Here is a 25868-nt window from a genome sequence, read left to right as displayed (position 1 = left end):
GAGACTTGCTTGAGCCCAGGAGTTGGAGGTTGCTGTGAGCTGTGATGCCATTGCACTCTATGCAGGGGGACAGCTTGAGGCTCTGTCTCAAAAAAAAGAATAAATAAAAATCAATAGGAGAAAAATAATCATAGAAATAAAATGGAAGGGTAAATAAACATTAATTAAAAATGCTTTTTATCTGCATTTATTATAAATACAAATCTAGATATTTCAGCTTATTATTGAAAAAGGTCCATGGAAAATAAACTTTTTCCACAAGTGAGTAGCACATTCAAAAAGAATCACAGAAACTCAGACACTAAATATAACTCAATTTTTCAAAGATCTCATCCAGGGAAAGAAAAGGATGCTGAAATAGTGTGAGTTGGGGGAAAATAATAACTTTCCACTTTGCAAAAACATAAAGACATCCACATAGAGACCCTTAGGAAAATAGAAATTTCAGAAAATAATATATTCATACAAGATTATGAATCATCAAAATCTTAATCATCTAATGTGTACAGCATAACTTTTGAAAATATCCAACTTCTGGCTATGCTAATGACTACAGTCTTTTAGTTATGGAAATATTTCCCAATTTAAAGATAATATTTTAATTATAATATTGAAACTATGGTCTTTGAAAAAGAAATTTAGCTATCTAAAGAATCATAATGATGACAGCATTGTCCGTCTAACATAGCCCCCTAGCCCAGTGAAATTCCTACGAGATGCAAATCAGTGTGGTTCATAAAAGAATGAATTAATTAGAGAGAATTCACCATATTAGTTCAACAAATGAAGCCTCTTAAAATATAAAATTTTGTCTGAAATAACAGTGATCGGTATATCTGGAACAGATAAAATGTGGAGTTTTTCAACATATGTATTTTAAAGTGTAAAATCATAAATTAAGAATAAATCATGTTAAATTACTGTTATTTAAAAACGCCACTACTACCATTGCTATGAGTATAGCATAATGACATTTACATATACATATAATAGTCTAACAGATTCAACACTGACTCTGAAAATGGGCCTTTGAGATCAGGAGACATGAAATCCATGAACAAATTTGATACAAAAAATGCATAAAAATTTGTGCATTTTTTTTTTTTTTGGTACTTGGTTTTCATTTTTTTAAATCTGTTCAATACTTTTCCAAACAGACTCTATCTCTCTTTAACTGAAATCTCTTTTGGATGCAGCTGGAGATAAATCAGAGCTGTTGATTAGTGTTGATTGGACATTCTGTACCTACATGAGAATATTCATCACCTTAGACCATGGTCCACTTATTAACATCTGTAGCCAGGCGCTGCCTCTGTCTAGAGGAGGAAAATGTCTTTAATCTCTCCAAGGGACTTTGCAAATTACCAGTAGCCCAGGAAAGAAGTACCATTATACCAACAGTCCAGGTCAAGTCTCAGAAAATCTCTAGTCCCTGATTTCCCTATAACTAGGACAGGCAACTTACATTTCAGATAAGAGCAATGTGCAAAAATAATGCAATATTGACATCTGCCAAGGGAGTGGTTCTTTCAACAAAAAAGTTTACATTAATTTTAGGAAAATACACACTAAGTATATCTAAATCCATAGTCTCATTGAATTGACCTAGGTAGTCACTGTAGGTGAAGTTTCCCGCCATCAATACATTCTACAAGATTATACACAAAAATGGGTTAAATGTTATAAAGTGGTTTATCATATTGGAATAAGAAAATGAATTATTTAAATGTTCAAATAAGCATAATTTCTGTGATTGTGCTGAGTTTTATATTGGCAACTTTCAAAGTATTAATTACTTTCATTACATCACGTTGGTGACCACACTGAATTCGGTGTTTGATACAGGAAAGAACTCTCTTCTCCCTTAAAACTGGGCATTCCTTAGCATGATAAAGACAAATAATAATAATAATTAGCAGGGAAGTAGTATAATCAGTCTTAGGAGTAACAACAGTAGTAGGAACAGCAGTAACAATAAAAATAAAATTGAACAAACCTGGAAACAACTGTTTTGTTGGGGCACTGACTTGTGCTTGCTTTGAGACTCTGTAAGCAGCATCTGAACCTTTAGAATTCTTTCTGTTTGTGCAAAATCCTGTTGTTTTTGATATTCCCTCTGGAGAATTGTGAAAATCTAATGCTTTTAGTACATCAACTGGAGCAGCTGAAAAACAGGTAAAAAATAAGAAAAATGTAATTGAACAAATAAACAAATGTAAAAATGAGTCTTTTTAACACAGGAAACAGTATGTAATTCTGTCCCTCAAGTTTATTTGTCTCTCGGCTTTCTTCTCTAACACTGGGGGAGGGGCTGGCGAGCCTGGGCAGCAGGGAGTAACAGAAACCACAACAATGTTCCCAAATAAAAAGTATCTAAAATCTGGAATCAAATATAAGGGTAAGCAAGACAGAAGGTATCTGTTGTGTGTGCATGGGTGGGTCGACAGGCATATTTGGTCTTTAATATGACCTATACATGAATTTACAAACATTCCGATGTTTTTCAAGTATAATTTGTAGAATTTTAATAATTCCAGGGTATAAAGTTACTTGGAATTAAAGGGAAAACCCTCATCTATAAATAATTCCATTATTTTCTAATAAAATTACTATTTAGCTATGCATAATATAGACAAAGGTGACTTTGAAGGCTCAAATTGACAATAAATATTATACACAGCTATTATAAAATAGGCAGTTACTGTGCCATTCTTTAAACAAAAGAGAAGTCGAAAGAAACATGTCCAAAAATATTAGGCAGCACAACATAATGCCTTGTGCTGAGGGCTTTCTCACAAAGTATTATACTCATATTACTTATTCACAAAGTATTTACAGGTTATGATACATATGTAAAGGCATAAAGTAACTGGCAAATTAAAAAACTAGCAATCAACAAATTATACATAGATACATATGTATACATATATGTATCTATATAAGCATATCTATACATGCATACATATATATATCTATGCATAATTTGTTGATTGCTAGTTTTATTAATTTGCCAGTTACTTCACGGGACATTCCTACATGTGTCATGATTTACTCTGAAAGTCCCTGGAGATGAGTAATTGTGCCCCTCCCCTTTTATCTAACAAAGGCCTATTTTTTTGGTGGAAGCACAAATTTCCCAATTCCTTTCATTCCAGCTGCTTCCAGCTACTGTGACGTGCTCCATATAAAATAAAGTTAGAACTCTAGATCTTTTCTTTTAAATATGACCTATTTGGATAAAATGCTTAGGATACAATTCACAGACCATAGAAATTACCCATTAAAACGGTGTAATTCAAAGGTTTTTGGTATATTACACTATTAATTGTCTCACCTGTGGCAAATAAATATAACATAAAATTGGCCATTCTGAGCATTTTTAAGTGTACAATTCATTAATTACTCTCACAATGTTGTACAATCATCACTATTTCCAAAACTTTTTCAGCAACCCAAACAGAAACTTAGTAACCATTATACAGTAACTTCCCCTGGCCCCTCCCTCTTAGTTCCTGGCGACCGCTATAAAATTGCCCATTCTACAAATTTCATTTAAATGAAATCGTATGGAAGTGCCCTATGACCCAGCAATTCCATTCCTATGTACATACCCAAAATAATCGAAACTGGTATTTGAGCACACCGTTGCACACTTTTGCTCACTGAAGTCATATTCACAATAGCCGAAATGTGGAACAACCCAAGTCCCATCAACAGATGAATGGATCAACCAAAATGCGGTACATAAGACGTAATATCATTCAGTGATGAAAAGGAAAGATGTCCTGTTCTGACAAGTTCCTACGGCACACTTCTGCTTCCAAAAACATCACAAAACTTCAAATTCAGACCCCCAAACCCTTCTTATCTTAAATGCTGTACTAAATGTGAGTTACGTAGACATTTAAGAAAGATCAATAAAAAGCAAGATAATTATTTACTCAATTTTGGGTGAATCTGTGAGGAACACAGCCATAGTGGTGGCGGGCACATCAATGAATGAGTTATTTGCAAAGTAAAAATTCTAAGGGGCCCCTTCTATCACCAGGCAGTTCAAAAACAATCACAAATATGGTGGCTCACTAAGGGCTTTCTTCAGACATCCATTCCATTATTTTCAAGCATTTGGATGATTATTGAAGAGTTTATGAATTTTTACTCATTCACTCTCCAACCTGCTTATTCCAGTGCAAGGTCACGAGTGGCTGGAGCCTGTCCAGGCAGCTCAGAATGTGAGGTGGGCACCACCCTGGCAAGCAGGTACACCATCGCAGGGTGTACTCACACACACCCACACTCATTTCTTGGTACCCTGGAGGCCAATTTATCTCACTTTCAAGAGGAAACCCACACAGACAAGGGCAAATTTTAAACAGACAGTGGCCCAGGCTGGGAATCATTTTTTAAAATCTTTGTTAGAACCTAACATGTTGAACAAAACAACACTATTCAAGGTCTTGCTATACTTACAGTCTATTGGCTGCCTATGTGTTTTTAAACTTAAACTAAAAATTCAGAGCAGGCTGTGCACTGGCCAGTGATTCACAAAGCATCCCTGATGTATAAAATTCTAATATTTCAGAACACAGTTTTCCTGCTTGTAGTGGTCAGTATGATATCTGACCATTTTTACTATCTTTACTCTTCTATCACTAAGAAAATAATTATAATAACTGGAATGGCCAGAGAGCAAAATACGTGCTGGTCACTGCCAAGTTCCTTCCAGGAATTAACGCTCACAAACCATATGTTCTTAAACCCACTGAGAGAAATGAGAACCACAGAGCAGAGGACGATTACTCTTAAAGACAATGCAAATATCAGTTCTATGCTCTTCCCACTTCACTCATACCCTCACTGCCATACCCTCAATAAAAGCTCTGCAAAAATAGACGGAAAACATTCCTATAACACATTAAAACTATCCCAAAGCCAGTTAATTGATTCCTGATGTTCATATTTACTTTAAATTAAACTCAATTCATGTTACAGGATATAAATGACTTTCAAGGAGAATATTTCCAAAAGCCGCGGCATCTTATCTGCTTATTTTATCTTATTTTCTTGCTCTGAAGCCATTTTCAAAGGTAAAATGGAATAAAGACTTCAGGACAGACAGGAATAGTTATAAAGGCTATAATTCTTCTGTGAAGAAAAGAATGCAGCCCCATGGTCATGGTCACAACCAAGCACAGGTCAGTAATACATCAAATGCACCACAACTTTCCTTCATTCCGAAGTATCTTAAAACACGCTGACCTTTTCCAAGAGCCTACTCCTCAGACAACACTAAAATACAGGCAGAGAATAAAAGTTCATGTAATTTTTTCTATAAGGCATGCCAAGTTACAAAAAAGCAAACTTTCATTAATCAAATCTTAAATCATTTTCTTTCAGATCAAGTAAATATTAAGCCACTTGAAATTTCTGCCCATTATTTGATTTCATAATCCATTCGTAATCACAGTGCTTAATAAACACACATGATACGCGAGCAGATCCTACTGTTTGGCACATGTATACACATGCACATATATGTAGGAAAACTTTTTTACATATATTTTGTCAACTACAATTGTTTAAAGATTAAAAGCAGGAATTTAGTATGGCTGAACATGATTTTTCAAAAAAGTAAAGTTTCCATATTTAAGGCAATTCTTAAATCCCTTTAATATTTTAACTGTCTGTATGTAGTCACCTGGGCACAGACCGTAATTAAGCATTTCCGATGGATCCCATTCAGCACAATATTTTGTTTGGTAATATTTTCTTGCATTTTACTGCATACCCATAGGTTTATTAAGTGAGACCTTCAGATCTCAGCGCTCAGTCTGCTACTAAGGTAGCCATTTACCAGCCTGTATGCCGTTCCCATCAATCTGCCAAAGCTTGACTGAGCTTCCAAAAAGCCCATGTCAGCTGTCACTCGGCTGCTCCAAATCCTTCAGAGAACGAGGCCGACTTCCAGAAGGTATTCACATTCCTTGCATATACAACCTTGATAATCTGGACACACTCACGTCTCCTCCCAGTCTATCCCCATGGCACACATGTCCATTCTTAACTCTCATTGCCCCGTAATTCCGTCTCACTCAGCACTCAAACCAGACTGAGCTCAGACTTCTCCGAAACCACATGAGCTTTCACCTGCCCCTAGGCTTTGGTAAGTCCAATCTCCTGTCCGATACTCTTAGCTCCACCTCACCTGAGAAATGAGTAGAATACCCATGATGTGCTGTCATCTCCACAAAGCATTCCCTATCTCCCACGGCTGGGTTGGATGCAATAACTTCTAATGTGGCACCTTTCACTTTGGTTTTAATTATTTGTCTACACTCACCTTTTTTGCCAAACTAGCTAAAAACAAGTACACACACACACACAAACATGCACATACACAAACAGACTGTATAAAATGTTGGTTGAAAGCAAAACACGATAATGTGAAAATAGATGGAAGCAACTTCCTCTGAAGTTCATAGGGTTTGCTAATGTTGAAATGAAAATTGTGCAGTCCTACTACGTACTTCCTGCAGCATTCTGTTGACAATTTGAATATCCCACCCATTCACTGATCAGTCTGATTCTTGTTCCTCTGTCCTCTGTTGCCTTCATCACCCACAAGGATTGCTGGTCTCATACGTGTTATCTCCCATGGCCTTGACCATTTTATCTCTAATTCCTCCTCCAAGCTTCTCAGCCAACCCCCCAGACCAGTAGTGAATAGCAGGATTACAACACAAGCAAGACTGCTTCTGAGTTCCACCTCTGCACTCAGCGTCTGAGTAATGTGGACAGATGACTTAACTGCTCTGTGCCTCAGCTTCCACATCAGTAAAGTGAGACTAGCAAAGATATTTCCTTAAAGACTTTTTGGCAGAACTGAGTTGGTATTTGTTGACAATGCCTTTGAATGGGAAAATTGCAGAGGATGACAAAAAATATCTACGTATATCACATTTTAAGAAAGGAAAAAGCTATATTAAAATTGTAATATTCAATATATATACAAGTAACAAAAGTTGAATGCAAGTCACTGTAATTGCAAAAGTGAAACATGACTTTAGTATTAAATTTTAATACAGATTTTTCCCTTCTTAGAATGTATATGCATTTTTGGCACCCTCTATATGCCTATTATGCCTATAGGCTAAAATCTACTTGTTATTTTTTTTATTTGTTTGTTTGAGATAGAGTCTATAGGCTAAGATCTACTTGTTATCTTTTTGTTTGTTTGTTTGTTTGAGATAGAGTCTCACTCTGTTGCCCAGGCTAGAGTGCCTGTGGTGTCAGCCTAGATCTCAGCAACCTCTAACCTCTAGGCTTAGGCATCTTCCTGCCTCAGCCTCCCAAATACATAGGTAGGATACAGGCACCTATCTTTAAAATGCCAGGCTAATTTTTCTATTTTTAGTAGAGACAGGGTTCTCATTCTTGCTCAAGTTGGTCTTGAACTCCTGGCTCTAGTCATCCTCCCACATTGGCCTCCTAGAGTGCTCTGATTACAAGCAGGAGCTCTCTCCCTTGGCCCATTGTTGGCTATTTTCATATGGTAGTGGAGATCATAATGGTTTTTTAATATTTCATGGCTTTAAAAATCAAATGAAGAATATTTTTTGAAACATGAAAACTCTATGAAACCTAAAGTTCACTCTCATAAATACTTTTACTGAAACACGGTAATAACCATTCATTTGTATATTGTCCATAGTTACTTCCACTCTATAATGACAAAGTTGCATAACTACAGCAGAAAGTGCCTACAATGTCTATTATCTTGTTGCCCTTTTAAGCTGAGTCCTGGAGGACAAATAGGAGTTCACCAGTGAAGTGGAAGGGAAAGAAACAGCAAATACTGGAGCACAGACACAAGAGAGAGCGGAGTTCAAGGGAAGCAGTCGTGCTTGCCCAACACGATATCAACACTGAACAAATTAAGTTTTCTAAATTCTCCTTGGATGCACCATTGTTACCAAAGACCTCTGGAGAAAAATGACATCTCCATCTGGAAATCACTGCCTCAGACTCCCCGTGAGCCATCTACAGTAACACGTACACACTTGCCCGCCTACAAATGTATTGCTCCGGTTAGAATAAACTTTCAGTTTCTAAAATGTGCCTTTCCCCCATTATTTGTCTTTCTTTGATTGGCTAAGGATTGCTGACTGATTTTTTTAACCCTGACTGTCATTAGACTAACTTGGAGAGCTAAGCTATTAAAACATCTAGCTGCCTGGTCCACCATAGAGCTACTGAACTAGAATGATTGAGGTGGGCCCCAGGCACCCACAATGTTTTTTTCAAGATGAGGTTTCATTTTGTCATCCAGGCCAGAGTGCAGTGATGTCATCATAGCTCACTGTTACCTCTGCCTGGGCTCAAGCAATCCTCCTGCCACAGCCTCCCAGATGGATAAGGCCACATGTGCCTGCCACCACAGCTGTCTAATAGGCATCCACATTTTTTAAAGTTTCTCAGATGAGTCTAATGTGAAACCAGAGAAGATACTTGGTGGATTCAGACCTAGTCAACATTTTGGTCTAAACCTAAGCATAATTCCTCCAGGATATCTTTCCTTATCCCTCTCAGATCATTCATGAGATCCTCTCCTATAATCCCATGGGTCTTTCATTCACATTGGACAATCCCACATTCTACTTTGTATGTTTAATTTTATTAAATAAAGCACCTAGTAACCCTTTTGGTACCTTTTCAGGAAATAGAAATATAGGATTAGTATGATAACTTATGCCTGTAATCTTAGCATTTTGAGCTAAGAGTCCAAAGTGGGAGAATTGCTGGAGGATTAAGAGTTAAAACCAAGCACCTAGTAACCCTTTTGGTATTTTTAAAGGAAATAGAAACATAGGATTGGTGTGATAACATATGCTTGTAATCTTAGCATTCTGAACTAAGAGTCCAAAGTGGGAGGATTGCTGGAGGATAAGGATAAAACCAGGCTATACAACATAGAAAGCCCTGTTTCTACAAAAAAAAAGTAAAATAAAAATAAAAATTAGCTGGGCATGGTGCTTCACATCTGTAGTCCCAACTACTTGGGAGGCTAAGGTAAGATCACTTGAGCCCAGAAATTTGAGGTTGCAGTGAGCTATGATGATGCTACTGCCCTCTAGTCTGGGCAATGGAGCAAGGTTCTGTCTTTAGGAAAAAAAAAAAAAAAAAAAAAACACAGAAAGAGAGAAATGAAAAGGAAACACAGGGCTAAGGAACAAAAGTAAATGTACTTTCTTATAACTCTATGAAAACCCTAGTTTAAAAAGATCAATCCCGTAAGAAGATCATAGCTGGAAAAGTTAAGAAAAAACACATAGTAAAATATTCTGAAGTAGACAATGAAAACACTGTGTCCTCAATCAAAATCAGTTGTAGCCACATCCCATTGTTGACTATTTATAATTTTAATTCTGCCTTATTCGAGGATTATGAGAAATACGGTTGACCCTAAACAACTATTTGAATTGTGCAAGCCCATTTTCATGCAGATTTTTTTAAAGTAAAATAATTGGAGCATTTGGGGGATATCAGTAATAATGTGAAAGAACTTTCAGAACCACATAGCCTTTAAACATAGCCAAAAAACTAGAAAAAAAGTTATGTGTATCATGAATACATAAAATATATGTAGGTACCAGTCTACAAGGCCTGACAATTAAGTGCTATCATGCACATACAGGGCAGCACTGTACAAACATCTCCGTAAGGCTTGGTAATTTTGGTGGATCAGTGTCTCACACCTGTGTTCATGTCAACATGTGGTGGTGCCTTTCTGAGTGGTGTACATTATGGTTGTCAAGTGTTTTGTAGGCCATTGTGAGCGTGTTGGAGCTTGAATTACAGCAATGAACAAACATTAAATTTCTTATTACGCTCGGCAAGGATGAAGGTGAAATCAGGAACAAGTTATTCCAGGTTGATGAGGATAACGTCATGAAGAAAATGGCAGTGTACAAATGAATTAAATATCTTCTGAAGGGAGAGAAAGTGTCACTGATGATGAGAGGTCAGGGAGGCCAGCAATGAGCACAACCATCAGAAATGTTAAAAACTTCACTAAATTATGCATCACAGTTGATGGCTGACTATGAGAAGCACAGCCCACCAAGGAAACGTCTACAGGAGAACAGTCAGGAAAATCTTAACTAAAAACCTTGGCATGAGAAAGTTGTGCGCAAAAATGCTCCCCAAGGGGGCTCACCAATGAACAACAGCAAAGCGCTCACACAGCCATCGGTGAAGAAGTTTCTACCAGTCAACAAATAACTTCATTGTAACACTTTCCCCACTCACCTGATCTGGCTCTCAATAACTTTCTTCTTTATCCAAAGATAAAGGAAATATTGAAAGGAAGATTCAGGATATCAAGGGTAATGTGATGATAGTTCTGATGGCCATTCCAGGAAAAGAGTTCCAAAATTGCTCTGAAGGGTGGACTAGGTGTTGGCATCAGTGCATAGCTTCCCAAGAGGGGGCGCTTTGAAGGTGACTGTAGTGATATTCAGCAATGAGGTATGCAGCACTTTTTATAGGATGAGTTCATGAACTTAATTGTCAGGTCTTCTTACAATGATACAATTGTATTTTGTCATTTACTACCGTAAAATATACACAAATCTGGTATAAAAATGAAAATTTATGGCAATTTAAGCAGACACTTACAGATCATATATGGCCCCATTCACTACAGAGAAATATAAGCAAAGGTAAAGATGTAGGTAGTATTAAATTGCACCTGCATAAAATTAACTGTAGGACTTACTATGCTATTATAATAATCTCACAGCCACCTCCTGTTGCAGTGAGCTCAAGTGTTGTGTTTGCTTAATTTGCTTTGTGATGCTAATCATCACCACAGGAGCAGTTCATCTCTCTAGTAAGCTGAGTATCTCAGAAAAGGGGTAGCTCTTGCAGTTCTCACATATCTTTCATTGTGTTTAGTGCAATGCCATAAACATTGACATGAGATCCATATGAACTACCACTAATGGCCTGGAAGTGTTCCCAAAAAGCAGAGAAAAATTATGACATTACAAAACAGTCGAACTGCTTGATAAGTAGCACACATTGAGATCTGCAGCTATGATTACTAGTCATTTCAAAGATTCAAACAAGAATCCAGCATAAGGACCATTGTAAAAAAGGAAAAGGAAATCTATGAAACCATCACTGCAGCTATACCAGCAGGTGCAAAAGTCTTGCACTTTTTGCAAAAAATATCTTTTAAAAATTTTTGTATTGGAAATGCTATTTTTCAGTGGGTGCAGATTGCTATAAGAAATGCTATAGACTCTCATATGATTTAAAAAGCAAAGTTATTATATGAGAACCTAAGCCTAAAATAAGGTGAAGGATCTTAAGCTATAGACTTTAATGACAGCAAAGGATGGTTTGATAGTTTAGAAAGAGGTTTGGCTTTAAAAATGTCAAGAGTAACAGAAGCAGCTTTAGCCAATCAAGAAACAGCAGACAAGAAAATCGCTGAGGAGAAAAGTTATCTTTTAGAACAAGTTTTTAATGCAGAAAATTTTTATTCTGCAAAAATGCCACAAAGGACACTAGTTAGTAAGGAAGAGAAGTGAGCATCAGGCTTTAAGGCAGAATAGGACAGGCTAACTCGAGTGTTCTGTGAAAACTCAGTCAGGGTTATGATCAGGACTCCCCCATCTATAAATTTTCAAACCCTAGAATCCTGAAGAGAAAGATAGACGCCAGCTGCCAGTCTTTCAGCTGCACAACAAAAAAGGCTTGACAACAATGTCACTTTCCTGGATTGGTTTCATAAATGCTTTGTCCCTGAAGATAGAAAGTACCTTGCCAGTAAGAAACTGCCTTTTAAAGTTCTTTTAATATTGTATAATGCCCTCGGCTATCCAGAACCCATCAGTTCAACTTCAAAGATGTTGAAGTGGTCTACTGGCCCCCAAACACGACACCTCAGTTTCAGCCTGTAGATTGGGGAGGGGATCATTAGAACCCTAAAGTCTCATGACACAAAGTGTCTGTGGGAAGGACTGTCAGCACTGTGTGTAAGAGAACCCTGACAGAAAGAGCATCATCAAACTCTGGAAGGTTTACACCACTGAAGATGTGAGGAAGAGATATAAACACCATCAAGCCAGAAACAATAAATTGCTCTGGAGGAAACACTGTGTCCGGATACTGTGCATGCATTTACAGGTTTATGACAGAGAGGACACCATGAAAAAGATGGTGAATATGGCAACCAAGGGGGGAGTGAAATGTTTAAGATATAGACCTGGAAGCAATTCAAGAGCTAATAGACACAATACCACAAGAATTAACAGAAGAAAACTTGATGGAGATGAGTGCTTCTGTACCAATGCCAGAAGATGAAGGAAGCAGTGCTAGAAAACCAACTGGCATTGCATGATATGGCAGAGGCATTGTGATTATTCTGTTTCCAACTTTTTTACAACATGGATCTCTCTATAATATGGCCATTAAAATTAAATACAGGACAAAGAGTTAATAGCATATAGAAACATTAAAAAGCAAAAAAAAAAAAAAAGAAAGGACAGAAATTATGATAAGTTCATATTTTTTAAATTATACCAACTGTACACACTTCTCCTGCCACCCTTTCCACCTCCACCGCTTCTGACATGAGACCTACCCTTCCTTTCCTCCTCCTCTTCAGTCTACTACACATAAAAATCAAGAAGATGAAGAGTTTTATCATGATCTGCTTCTGCTTAATAAATGGAATGGTGAATATATTTTCTCTTCCTTTGGATTTCCTAATAACACGTTCTGTTCTCCAGCTTACTTTATCATAAAAATGCAGCATATACATACATATAACATGAAATATTTTATGTGTTAATCAGTAGTTTACGTCATCAGTATCACTTCTAGTCAACGGTAGACTGTTAGTAGTTAAATTTGGGGGTAATCAAAAGTTATACTCAGACTTTCCCATGTGTATGATGTTGGCTCCTATAACCCTCACCTTGTTCAAGTCTCAGATATACAAAAAATGAAGGATCCTAAATTTAGCATTGATTAAGAACAATAAATAAATTTTCTCTGAATTATAAGTAGACATAACTATTTCCTTGGTAATACTAGTCTATAATTGCTTTCTAGTTCTGTAGCTGAGAATATTTCCTATCTACTTTCTAGGTAACCACTACCATTGCTTTATTAAAGTAATGAAACAAAGGGTTAACTCCCATTACCATTTCTACACAGTATAATCTGTTAGAACATCTGGCCCAATGTCCATGGTGTCCATCAAACGTGAAAAGTGCTTTGTTATGTGGGATTTGGTTGCCACACTGAGGATGTGCAAATATGTAAAATGAAATGAAAAAAATGGGAATTATTATACCTACATATTCTAGATGTGGCTAATATCTGAAAGCTTAAATAATTTAAGACAGTATTTGTACTCTAAAATGATCTATGTCTACATTTTATATAAAGCATTCAAACAAAATCTGTACCTTTAATTTAAAACATCATTATTTCCTGGACATGACAAATATTTCATTAGTACTAAGGAGAAAAATAAATCTCAAAAAGAGTATAAGGAGGGCTGCAGAGGCAAGGATTAAAATATCAAGAAGAAGAACAAGAAAGGTCTTAATAAGAAAACAATATTTGGGCAAAGTCTGGAAGGCCAAAGGTGGCTCCTCTATCCTGATCTTTTTGCAGAATACGATTCTAAGCAAAAGGAACAAAAAGTGAGAAGTTGGCCCAGAATGTTAAAGGAAACACAAGTATACAAATATGTCTGAAGCAAAGGGACTAATAGGGGTATAAGAGTTAAAGTCAGAGCAGTAAAGGTGAGGGTATATTGAAAGCAGATTGTGTAGGGCCTGTGGGAGCCTCAAGGAGGTTGGATTTTAGTCCAAGTTTGATGAAAAAACCACTGGGAGCTTAAGGGGAGAAGAATGACAGGAACTAACTCATTCTTCATAGCTTTAACTTTTTAGGGCAGTATTAGATCCACAGAAAACTTGAAAGTGCAGAAATTGCCCACTCAATTCATTTCTGCAGGCCAATGGGACTGTGTTGAGAACAGACCACAGGATCACCGCAGTGGAATCAGACAGCACTGAGGAAGCAATGGCATTCTCCATACGTAAAATGTTGGTGTCTTAGACCAAGAGATGAAGTATCAGGGCAGATTCTGAAGGTGCAACAGACAGGGGGTGCTGACAGGTTGGAAATGGGGTAAGGGAGAAAGGAGTCACAGCTGACTCCAAGGGTTTTAGCTTGAACTTCATGATCAATTTTATTGTCAGTAAGTAAGATGGAGATGACAGAGAGGGGAACGGTTTTCTGGAGGCAAGTTCTGCCATTTAGCTGGGGGCATCCTAAGTTTGAGATGACCTAATAAATGCTGTTAGAAATCTCCAAACAGACGGTCAAGTATGCATGTTTGGAGTTCAGCAGAATGCTGGGCTAGAAATAAAACTGTAGGAAATTTGTCAGCCTACCAATAGTACTCAAAGTTCCAGTTCATTAATGATGTGATTAATTTAAAACTCTATTTGATACAACTTTCATTCAAAGAAAACTTTAAGACTTAAAAATGCTAACAATCTAAGCAATCTTTCCTTCCAAATAATCAAAATAGAGATAACTGTCTAGAATATTAACCCCCAGAAACAAAAATCACTGTTTACAGTTTGTAAAGAGATGCTATAATTTGAGTGAAAACAAGAACAATCACACAAAGTTCAGAAATGTTAAGTTACTGTTTTGTCTTATACCAAATTTTATAAGCAGATACATATTTTTATGTAGTCTCATAAAATACAGAGATCATTGATTCATATATTTTCCATAATAACCATAACTGTGTACCATGAAGTGTAACTTTCAAAATGCTTTGCTGCTTTCATTATAACAGCAAAAACATTTTTTGACGAATATTTGAGTTTGTAAGCACAGGGCTCTTTAGTATATTATGCGAAACCAACTACCCCAATCTTCCTGGTTGAAGAGAGGTATTTCTAGAGGAGACAATATCCAAATTCTGAATAAAAAACAATTTTTAGCAGAATGGCAGAGCACACAGGGTGCAGGTCACAGCTGGCTTGGAGGCAAAACAGACACCGATTTTTTCAGGAAATCACAATAATATCACCAGAAATAGGTTCAAGACACTCCCATAGACATTGCCAGTGTCTGATAAGCATGACCGTTTATCACACCTCAGGTTGTTATGTCATTGACAAGTCGTCAGAGCTGCCACCAACACCTCCACTTGATGCAAAAAAAAAAAAATGTATCATATGCCCAGTATGTGCCTGACTCTGTGTAGTCTGGATACACTGCCTAAAGACAGATAAAGATGACTGTCAGTGTTATTAAAATATCTAAGAGATAGGAATAAATTATAAAAACTATGTAACTCTTCAAAATCATTCTACAATTACTGTCTATAAATCTTATCAAGCACTCAAAGCTTTACGTACTTCTTGTTTGAAGATAATACTTCATAAAATAATAACACTGATCTATGTAATATACAAATTACTTTCTAAGAAAGAATGAGTTCATTCAAATAATCATATAGAGCAGCAGTTCTCAACCTGTGGGTCGCAACCCACAGGAACTGTATTAAAGGGCTGCAGCCTTAAGAAGGTTGAGAACCACTGCTATAGAGGATGCCAAAAACCATATACGCTTTTTAAGAAAGGAAAAAAATGTGTTAAAATTATAATACTCAATACATACAAATCACGTTTGTCATCTTGTATATTATATCTTTATCTCTTATAATTGCATAAGTCAAAGGTGACTTGAATATTACAATTTTAATACAATCTTTTCCTTTCTTAAAATGTGTATACAATGTTTTGGCACTATATATATAGATGAACAGGCTACTGTTTCTAATAGTTGTTAAGCAAAGTCAGAAAATTAATCCCCAATAGCACAGAAAACTGAGAAGAAAAGTTCATTAATGAACACTTTATAGAAATATTTCCAATTACCACTTTTACAGGCTATAATTCTTGAATTAAACTTGCCTTCTTGTTTACCAATAGGAAAGTGAAACAGTGATCTATCCTGCTGTCAGAAGAAAAATACCATTACCCATCTTAAAGGAAAACATTGTTTTAGAGGTATGATATTAATCAGGAGCTGAAAATGTTCAGAGGCATCTTTGGAGAGAATGCACAAAACTGGTTTCCAGTTGGAAAAGCTAGAGATGCATTTTAATTTATTTACCTTAGAGTGAGTTAAAAGGGGAAGGGGGACCTAATTACCACTAAAAGCATGACTTGAGGAGGTCCTCAAACTTTCACATCACACGATCCCAATTGGACTCAATTTTAATATCATTCCAGTCTGCTAGGCAAAGGAAGAAGATAATCGATCATCTCAGTATCAGACACCGTCCATTCGGGCACCATGGTAAACAATGAAAACACTAATGAAACTAGATCACAGTTATAGCTTCCCGGCATCTTCTAGACGTAGGAGAAGATTGACGTAGACATGATCACTTTGTAAAATAATGACCATGGTTTAGTTTCTGCAAACTGTATGTCTTTCAGTGACATTCTCCCAGTTGAGTACATTCCAAATAGCTTTAGGTAATCAGGTCTGACATTTTTACACTGCAGGTAATAAGCAAATTCCCACACATCGGTCCCCCCAAATGGAATCAGATCTGATGTTCCTTATAGTGGATCTTGATTTAGAGCAAGCAGTGATCTGTCAGAGGCCTCGTTACTTAATGAACCCATGACAACCCAATTGAATGTCCATGAATACACCTGTCAACATCTCCTTAAAGGTAGTCAAAGGAACCAAAGTAGTGAGTTCTCCACCCTCCCTGGAGCTTAGGCTTGTCCACAACATAGCAGGAGTGGCGCGGCCTCCATCACTGAACTGAGGTCCAAGCTGAAGGGCTGCCTGAATTATAACACCACCCTCAGCCAAGGCCTCTTGACATTTCTCCTTAGTAGTGTTCAGGTTTTTCACACAGTGGATGTGATGCTTTCTGGGGTGCAACTAAATGATTTGGGCCCCAAGGCCTTATAATCATAAGACAAACCTAGAAGGCTGTGTAGACACGGGAGAACACTCCAGAAAGTTAACATGAATAAGTGGTCAAAAGCAAGGGCTCTGGAGCAAGATAGTGTGTAAATTCCACCTCTAACACTAGCTGTGTGACTTCGGGCAAGATAATGAATTTCTCTATTTCTCAGTTTTGTCATGAGTAAGAGAAGTATTTTGGTATCAACTGACTTCCAGGACTACTATCACAGTGCACTAAGATTCTGTAGAAAGAGTGCTCACAGCAGAACTTGTACCTGCTAAGCACACTTTGGGCCTTAGCTCTCACTATTACCTCTGCCTGGAGGTACGAGGGGCAGTTTCATGGAACTGCAACATTTGAGTTAAATTTTGAAGTATGGAATATGAGAAAGTATTTGCTAGATGGACAAAAAGGGGACAGAGACTCTAGGGAAAGTGTTCAGAGATAGGTCAGAATCCAGGCAAGAGGTTTATTAAGGCTGAAGTGCAGGGTTAGAAGGAGAAACAGATGGTCACAAGCCTGAACATGCAGAGGGGGCCACATCCTGAAAGGCACTCAGCATCATGCTAAGCCATTTAGACAACAAATGTATCCTCAAAGCCAGCGAAGTGCTGCCAAGCCTGGTTAGCATTCCAAAGAAGAGTGATACCAGCAGTAGGCTGTGCTCCACTGTCAGACCCCAGTTCCAGGAATGGACTAAAGGAGGATGCCGCCACTTGAATATGTATGGCTCTCCTTTTTCTGCCAAGCTAAGAGCCCCAAGTAGGAAAGGGGGCTGGCATTCTCATGGGCCTTGTGAAGGATTGCAACTACTGATCTTTCTGGCAGCCATCCTTTCAGGAAGTCGTATGTGAAAATCTGTCTGAGGAAGGAAAGCCAACTACCCCACACAGTCTAAGGTTCACTCTTCTGAGCCCGGATGTCAGTTTACCAGTCAAACAGAGGAAGGAAGCTTCCACTGATACTCAATGCACTCAAGTTCTATGAATAGGGACCTTCATTTGCCTGTACAGTACAGGGCCATTCAAGAGCAATTAAATTTGGTTAAAATAAGAAAGAATTGCTTTTTAAGGAAAAAAAAAGGTTTGAGGGAATTGCAAAAGTTGATTGTGCTAAAGCACTTTTACACAGGTTTGCTTTAGTTCTCAATTGTCCAGTTGTATTTAAGCTGGTCTCTTACTCTGAAATTTGATAACCTTTCCTTTCTCTGAGTTCTTTCTCCTAAATTAATAGCACTGTCTCTAATTCCATGCGCAGCAAGCAAAGAGTTTATTTTACCAGATAACAGTAAGTCTGGTGATCAGCCAATGTCTAAAGAACCACTAGCCAACTCAGGAGTAGGCCAAAGACTGTAGCTGATAAATAGATATTACTCACCAAATCACTTAAAAATTGACTTCCATCTTCTTTATGAGCTAATATTAGTCATGTCGAGTTCTGACACATCTGAAGAAAAAAAGATACTTGCCTATAAAAATAAAATCACATAAGGTTTTGAAGGAAGAAATAAATGTATTAGATACATTCAAATATAGAAGGCTGTTCAAAGTGAAAAAAAAAAAAAAACCTTCAGGTTTTGAATTAAATTATAAGAGAAATTAGACCAAACAGTCCACAATTAGAAGATATTAAAAATGACATTGAAAATTGTATTTAAGGTTGACTCTTTGGTGAGAGAAGTAAGAGAACATTGCAACCTTTTATAGACTAGTGTGTACCTCTCTTTCTTCTTTGCTAAGGAATAAAACATCAATGGTCAAAAAAAAAAAAAAAAAACCCTTTGGTTTCCTCTCCCCACTCCTGGCTCAGGTCACATTTCCCCAGTATTAAATGAAGGAAGTGGAGGAGTAAAAGCAGAAACGCAGACCAGCTCTCAGTCCCCACTTTGCAGGTGCCTTGAACACCTAATGAATACACCAACTGCCCTTAATTACTTTTCCAAAGGTAGGGAAGAAAGAGAAATTTATTTAGGGGCCGATAAAATGCAGGTAATTGTTACAATGATCCAATGATGGGGATGGCTCTGTATTATAAAACATCCCCATCATTTTGTGTCATTGTAACAATTACATTTAGGTATTTAAAAGCCTAAATTTTATTGGCTCCTAAATAAATTTCCTATAATAACAATATATAAATTGTTGGAGTTAATCTTTCCCCTAATAACAATATATAAATGGTTGGAGTTAATCTCAACAATATATAAATTGTTGGAGTCTAATCTAAATATTCGTGGCTCCTAAATAAATTTTCCTATAATAACAATATATAAATTGTTGGAGTTAATCTCGAGTATAAAAAATTCATAACAAATGCATCCATGATATCATCTTCAAGACCCTAAGAACACATAGTTTTTTCCTAAAGACAGAAAGATCCGTAAGTTGATAGAAATAGTACACTTGAAGAATAGACTTCTAGAAATAAATGTTGAAGTACAAAATCAAATTCTTCCTCCCTTATTTCCTCAGTATTTCACATGTGGTAATAAAATTTGTCACAGTTGTTGACAGCACAGCAGATATCATAGTGATTCTTTAAGAGTGAGTACTTCCTATAAACTAACCATCCATTTATTCCTGAGGTAAAAAGTTACTTATGTAGTTTCAGATACTTTGACAATCCAAAATAAAAAGTTTAATTAGAATTTGCACTACTAAGTTGTCGCCCATTTTTCCTAAAGTTTACCATTTAATTAGAAACAATTATCTGTTAAACAGACAACACACATCAAGTGTGTCATAATGATTATCTGACTTACTAATACAGACCATATTTCATTCCTGGTATATGATATATATCATCCAAACAATAAAAATTAACCTAAAAGATCTGAAATTTGTCATTATTTTTCTTATTTGAAATAAATACATAATTTCCTTAGCTTCTTAAAAATTCAAAGTGTCTTCCACAATAGCTTTAGAGAGAATATAAAACCATATTCTTGTCATTAGACAAGAATAAAATATAAAATATTTATAAATATAATATAAAACTATATTCTTGTCTATATTTGTCATTATTTTCCTTATTTGAAATAAACATATAATTTTCTTAGCTTCTTAAAATTCAAAGTGTCTTCCACCAACAGCTTTAGAAAGAATATAAAACTATATTCTTAATCCAGCAATAAATGTATAAAAATATTTGGAAATTATTATGCTTTCTACTCTGATGCAGTTAATCTTACAGAATCACATAATTAGGTATGCTGAGGATCAATAACTACATTTCTCTAGAACACTGAAGAACTTTAAGATGCATTTTATGACTTGTTTCTTATCCAATTTTCTTTAAATCAAGCATTTGCACATAATCTGCCTTCTCATTCATCTAAACTCCAGTACATATACATTTAAGTAATATCCTAATTTCATTAAGTCTCTGACTTCTATTATTTAAAGATTTTTAAATCACCATTAAAGATCTTCACTCTACTCACTCAAAAAAAATTGTGAATACGCTAATAATATGGTTGTCTTTATGAGAGTATTCCTCTTTTTGTGCCTTAGTATCCTCATTTATTAAATGAAAAGTTAGGATTGATGAGCAATCTTTATCATCTTTAGCACTAGCATTCTCTTTTATCTTTTGAAAAAAACCCATGTAAACATCTTTTTTCTTTTAAAAACTCAGCTTTTTATTATATGCTTTCTACTAAGCTTGATTTGAAAGACTTTGCTACCATTAAATAGGCAACAACTCAATAAATTAACCAGAGTGAAGATTATTTATATCATGTTTTTAGAAGTGACTACTTACACATTTTTGTCAAACAGAAATCCAACACAAATTTGAGAAGCACTGATGTATGCCTGACTGTATTTTATGGATAGCTTAACTTCAACAATGTGGTCCTTCTATTTTAGTAACAAATTGAGAGAGATACCAATTCTAAAATACGTAATTCAACTGCAAGCAATCAAGCTATCTGTGTAAATATATTTCTCATTTTGCAACTTCCTAATTTTGTTTAAAACTATACAGATACCTCTAACCATGAAGGAAATGGTCACTTTAAGATATTAGTAAAATTCATTTCAAAACTAATAGACAATTAAGTGAAAGAATCCATAATAAACTGACTCTATATGAGCCACTGAAGCTGGGCTATGTGTCTAAAGCCCTCAGGAAGATGTTTCTCAGAAGCAACCTGTTAGTCATCGTTATTTGCCTACTACCAACTTGGTCAATTTTGAATTTAAACACAAACAGAAGACACTGCATTAATAATCTTAGCAAACACAGCCTTTGTTATCAGAAGCATATCTGATCTTTTAACTGATTTCTGATTAAGTGACCAAAGGGACAGATTTGATCTCCCTGCGAGGCTGGACTAGCATATGCTCCTGAAGTAGCACCATTTCACCTGCTGATCCCGGGCACTCAAAACAACACTCCCGCAGGGCTTACTACAAATTGCTGACAAGCTTTCAAAGTTCCTCCTAAAAATGATCAACTTTTTGCAAGACATAGTATTGGCTGCACTGGCAAAGGTTGAGTATCATTTTAATTTATAAAAAGAAAATCTAATCAGATACTATTTTTCTTAGTATTCAATTATAGCTATCTAGGCTTAAACTGTTAGTAAAAACCCTTATATAAAATCATCTAATGCAATCATAGTGTAGTCCTGGTATACCTGAGATAAATCCCAGATCCTATCTCTAATGGACTAATTGCCAAAAAAAAAAAAAAAAAAAAATCCAGGTTCAAATCACTTAAGTTAACCATAGGCAAATATATAAAACACAAAACTCAAGTCAATGTAAATAAACATTTACAAAAACTACACCTAAACTGTTTATTCTAAATCAATAGTAAAAGTTGAAATATTTAGTGTTGATATTTCTAAGTTATAGTTTTAATTTTCAGTGTAAATATGACTATCTGTTATGCCATGAATATTTAATCCATTCATATCCAAGAACTTTCCTCTGTATTATTTTCTCTAACGTCTAAATTTATTATAAACCTAGACCTTTTTAAGGCTCTGATGTTTTAATTTTATAGAAAAATAGGTTTTATTTTACATTATGTTTGGGTTTAGCCATCAAAACATACCACCACAGCTCAGTGAAATCGACATCATAGTATGGTGCTGGGATATAGTATTTTTATTTAGAACTGGTGTAAAATACCACTCAATACTTCAACCACAAGTCTACAGGCCAGTATTAGAACTGGAGGCGGCATTTATTTTTCCCGTATGGGGTGATTCACACTTTGAGAGCCAGCGTTCTTGTTTTAAGCTTTAATACACTCCTATTGCCCTTGTGGAGTTTATTAGTAGACAAGAATGTCTACAAAAATAGGTTTAAGTAAATACATGGCCTCCCATTAAGCAATAAGCACCAAGCAACTTGATCAAACAAATGCCCAAATCCTACAATACGTGGATCTAAACTTTCCTAGGACTTTCAAGACTTTTCACGAGAAAGGACGAGCAGAAACCCAACAAGGTCTGATCCTCCACTTTCCCATTTCCCACAGCACTTGGCTTTTGAACAACAGGCAAAGTTATTTTTCCACCATGAACTTGATGTGGTAACTGAGATGTTTTTTTTTTAAATGTCTCAAGGATGTTGCCAGATTTAAAATAGAACATAATGCATCAGAAATGTAAAACTTTGATCTTCTAATATTATCAGGTATTTACAGAAAGGCTCGATGTAGGGGGGGAACATATTTATTTTCAGTGAAATAATCACTTAATTCATGCAGTGGGGTCCCTTGAGCTTATATTTCATCTGTCATTGAAAAAAATTGTTTCTATGTTTGTAATGAGATGTCATTATAATACTCTTACCTATGTGTGTATGGAAACGCTGGAAAAGGAATGACATGTCCATTCTTCCTTAATCAAGGGTCTTTCCCCAGTATCTATGTAGCTGGGCACTAAGAGGCCTCAAGTACTCTACGGCAGAAGCCTGAATTTCCAAATGATAAATTAACCAGCAGAGGGCAGAATTGCGGACAGAATGGACCCATCCAACCGATGGCCAGGTACCAGAGGTAAAATGCAAACTTTTTGATGGATCTACTTTCAAAGACTCTCTTATTTATCCTCGAAAACGTGACAAGGAATGACTCAACAAAGTTAACATAACTCCTTTCAAAATTCAAGGATGGCCCTAAGGAAGCTCTGACTGCAATCGCAAAAAAAAAAAAAGTCACACTGAGGAATAATCCAGGGCAGACAGCCGCTCGGGACGGTGAAAGTCATTAAGGGCGCGTTAGGAATACACACCTGGTCGCAGAGGGCGGCCCCCGAGGGGCCCGAGTCCCCTCGGAGAACTCAGACCTTGGCATCTAGACCCAAGGTTAGACTCAGGTTTCCGCTAAGGCCGGCGGCGCATGTGGGCTTGACATTTTTTCCTCCCTTAGCCCAAACTCGCCACCCTTCCTCCTATCCCCAGCTGGTGTCCGCGCTCCCCGCAGCCTGGGCTCGCTCAGCTCCGCAGGCGTCGCCTGCCAGCCGTGTCTACAGCACCTAACGGACCGCTCCGGCCAGATGCCTTTTCGGGAAAGGGCGGGGGAAGAGGAGGGAGGGGCGGAGGGAGGAGGCAAGTCGCTCTCCCTCCTCGGGTACTGACAGGGCTGCAGACTTCCACGCAGGTCTGCTCACCGAGTGTTTGGTGGTGCCACGTAGGAACTTCCCTTACCTCTCCCCACCCGCCCCACCGCGCGCCCCCTCTCCGGCCCTCCCCGGCCCGGCTCCTCCGCCCCCACCCCATTAGCTGGGCCACTTTCATCGCCCTCCAAGTGCAGTGCACGTCCAACCTGCAAGAAGAGGTGGCGGGGGGTCACAGAGGGGAGGAGGGCACTGAAATCCACTGAAGGTGTTTTCTCTACCTTGAACACGTTTCTAATAATCTGCCAATCCTGCTAAAACCTCCTCTCCCCCCACCCCCACACACACAAACTGTTTTTAATCTTCTAGATTCAACTCCTGGTTTCTCTTATATCCCCCAAAGTAAAACAGCCTGTTTCTCACTTTGTTGCAGACAAAGAACTTTATCAAGGTTCATTTTATACCCTTTCTCTATATTTTCTCCTCAGTTCACCCTTAAAAAGATATTCCCATTAGTTAGACTCTGAAGAAACCAGAAGGTGTGTTCAAGGGGCAATCTGAGTTCCTCAAACAAAAGCTTTATATGACTGCCCTTGTGTTCAAGGTAGTATTTTTTCCTCTTTTCAAGGAGGCTGTAAAGTGGTGAAGGGCGTTTGCAGCAGGCTCTGTGCCTGACAGATCTCTCTCTCCTGCTACCTACCTACCTTCTCTCCCATTATTGTCCCGCCTACATATCTCCCTGTCTCCCTCTCTCTCACCAGTTTACACTTCCAACCTGGTGGCAGTTACAATCTGGATTTTATTTAAGGGCATTTTCCCCCCTCGGGGGGCGGGGAACAGGGAGAGAGGGGGAGGGGCGCAGGAGAGCGAGACCGACGGCATCTCCCACCTCCCCAAATGCATTTTTTTCTTACCTCCTCTGACCTCTCTAGCTTGGAAGAGGAAAGTCAGTGCGAGGGTTGTTACGGTGAAGTCCCAGAGCCACCGTTTCGTTTTCCACCTAGAGGACCACGGCTCCATCTCCGAGCCCCGCACTCACGACTGTGAACTCAACCCACGAAATTGCGACTGCAGACCAACTCCGTCCCTTCCGAGGTACCGCCGGGGATATGTGCTACACAGCCATTGGGGAGCGTGAGGTGAAAAAGTCTAAGGGCTTTCTCGTTGCAATTTGATGGTTTCCTTCCTTCCTGTCTCTCGCCCCCTCCTCTCCCTCCGGGCTGGCCGGGCGGCTGGGACCCTCCGATCCGTCCTCGGCCGGGCCCTGCCTTCACACTGAAGGCAGATGAGGGGCTTCACCGGGCAAGTCGAGAGCACTCGGCGCCCCTAAAGGCTTCATGCCGTCAGTGGGCCGGACGAGAGGCTCCGCAGCCCCCTCCCCCGCCCACTCCCCTCCCCGCGCCCCGCGCCCCCCCAACTCCGGGGCGAAACTGACAAGCAGGCCGAGGGTCCGACCCAATCACGCGCCTCCCGGGCCGCCCCGAGCCCGCCCCCCGCGCTCGGCCGGGAGTCGGGGCTCGGCAGGCCCGGCCCACCGCCCACCCCCCAGCTTCCCACCCTGCTCCTCCCGCCTCCCCGGCCCCAATCCCAGAGCAGAAATGGGAGGGAGTTCCGCGGGACGCGTGCTTGGCTGCAGAGCTTTGGGAATGAAAGGAATTGCAGGAGAGCCCCGGAGCGCACGGAGTTTTCAAGGAGCTTCTGTACTCAATAAAAACAGCTACTTGTCTGCTCGCACCAGTCTGTTAGCCTCTTGTTCGTCGGCGGGGGAGGGGAGGAACCGGCGGCTGATCCGCCACCCGCCGGAGTCCCGGGCTGGCAGCCGTAACCCTATCCGTGCGCAAAAATCTGCTTCGTGTGGCAGACGTGGAACCCGCGGACTTCTCGCCCTGCATACTCCGAAAAGTATTTTTATTTCTTTTTTAACCTGTTTTTAGAAGAAAGGAACGAAGGTGGCATAGAGGGACCCTAGAGGTCCCTACCCGCGAGTTTGTAGGGAAGCTCTCCTTGGAGATTTGAAACTGACAGGTTTCTCTATTAAAACGTTTAAATTCAACACCAGGTTCATTCAGGGGCTCGCCTCTTACAGAGCTGAACTGTACTTGGAGGGAGGAGGAGAAAGAAATTTATGGGAGCTGACATTAAGGGGGTGAGTAATTTAATTTTCCAGCTGATTCTAGCCTAGTCCTTAAGGAGGGGGCAGAGGAGGAGGGGGAGAAAAGGCAAGGAAAGCGACTAGCAGAAATCTCCAAG

General features: G+C 38.4%; 1 protein-coding gene across 5 annotated transcripts in view; it reads right to left on the bottom strand.

The window, feature by feature from the left end:
* The window catches only part of COL11A1 (collagen type XI alpha 1 chain), a 205414-nt gene extending 180776 nt beyond the window's left edge, over nucleotides 1-24638 (bottom strand). For all 5 annotated transcript variants that reach the window (XM_023509793.1, XM_003784099.2, XM_003784101.2 and 2 more), the window contains exons 1-2: nucleotides 24533-24638; nucleotides 1997-2164 (exon numbers count right to left, since the gene is read on the bottom strand). In XM_023509793.1, the coding sequence (XP_023365561.1) occupies nucleotides 1997-2164; nucleotides 24533-24638 (274 nt within the window). The remainder of the gene's footprint in view (nucleotides 1-1996; nucleotides 2165-24532) is intronic.
* Nucleotides 24639-25868: the final 1230 nt, after the last annotated feature.

The sequence above is a fragment of the Otolemur garnettii genome, unplaced genomic scaffold, assembly GCF_000181295.1.
Source record: "Otolemur garnettii isolate 467f Iridium unplaced genomic scaffold, OtoGar3 scaffold00010, whole genome shotgun sequence".
Lineage (NCBI taxonomy): Eukaryota > Metazoa > Chordata > Mammalia > Primates > Galagidae > Otolemur > Otolemur garnettii.
The sequence above is the reverse complement of the archived record's forward strand: the minus strand, read 5'-3'. Positions and strand labels throughout refer to the sequence as shown.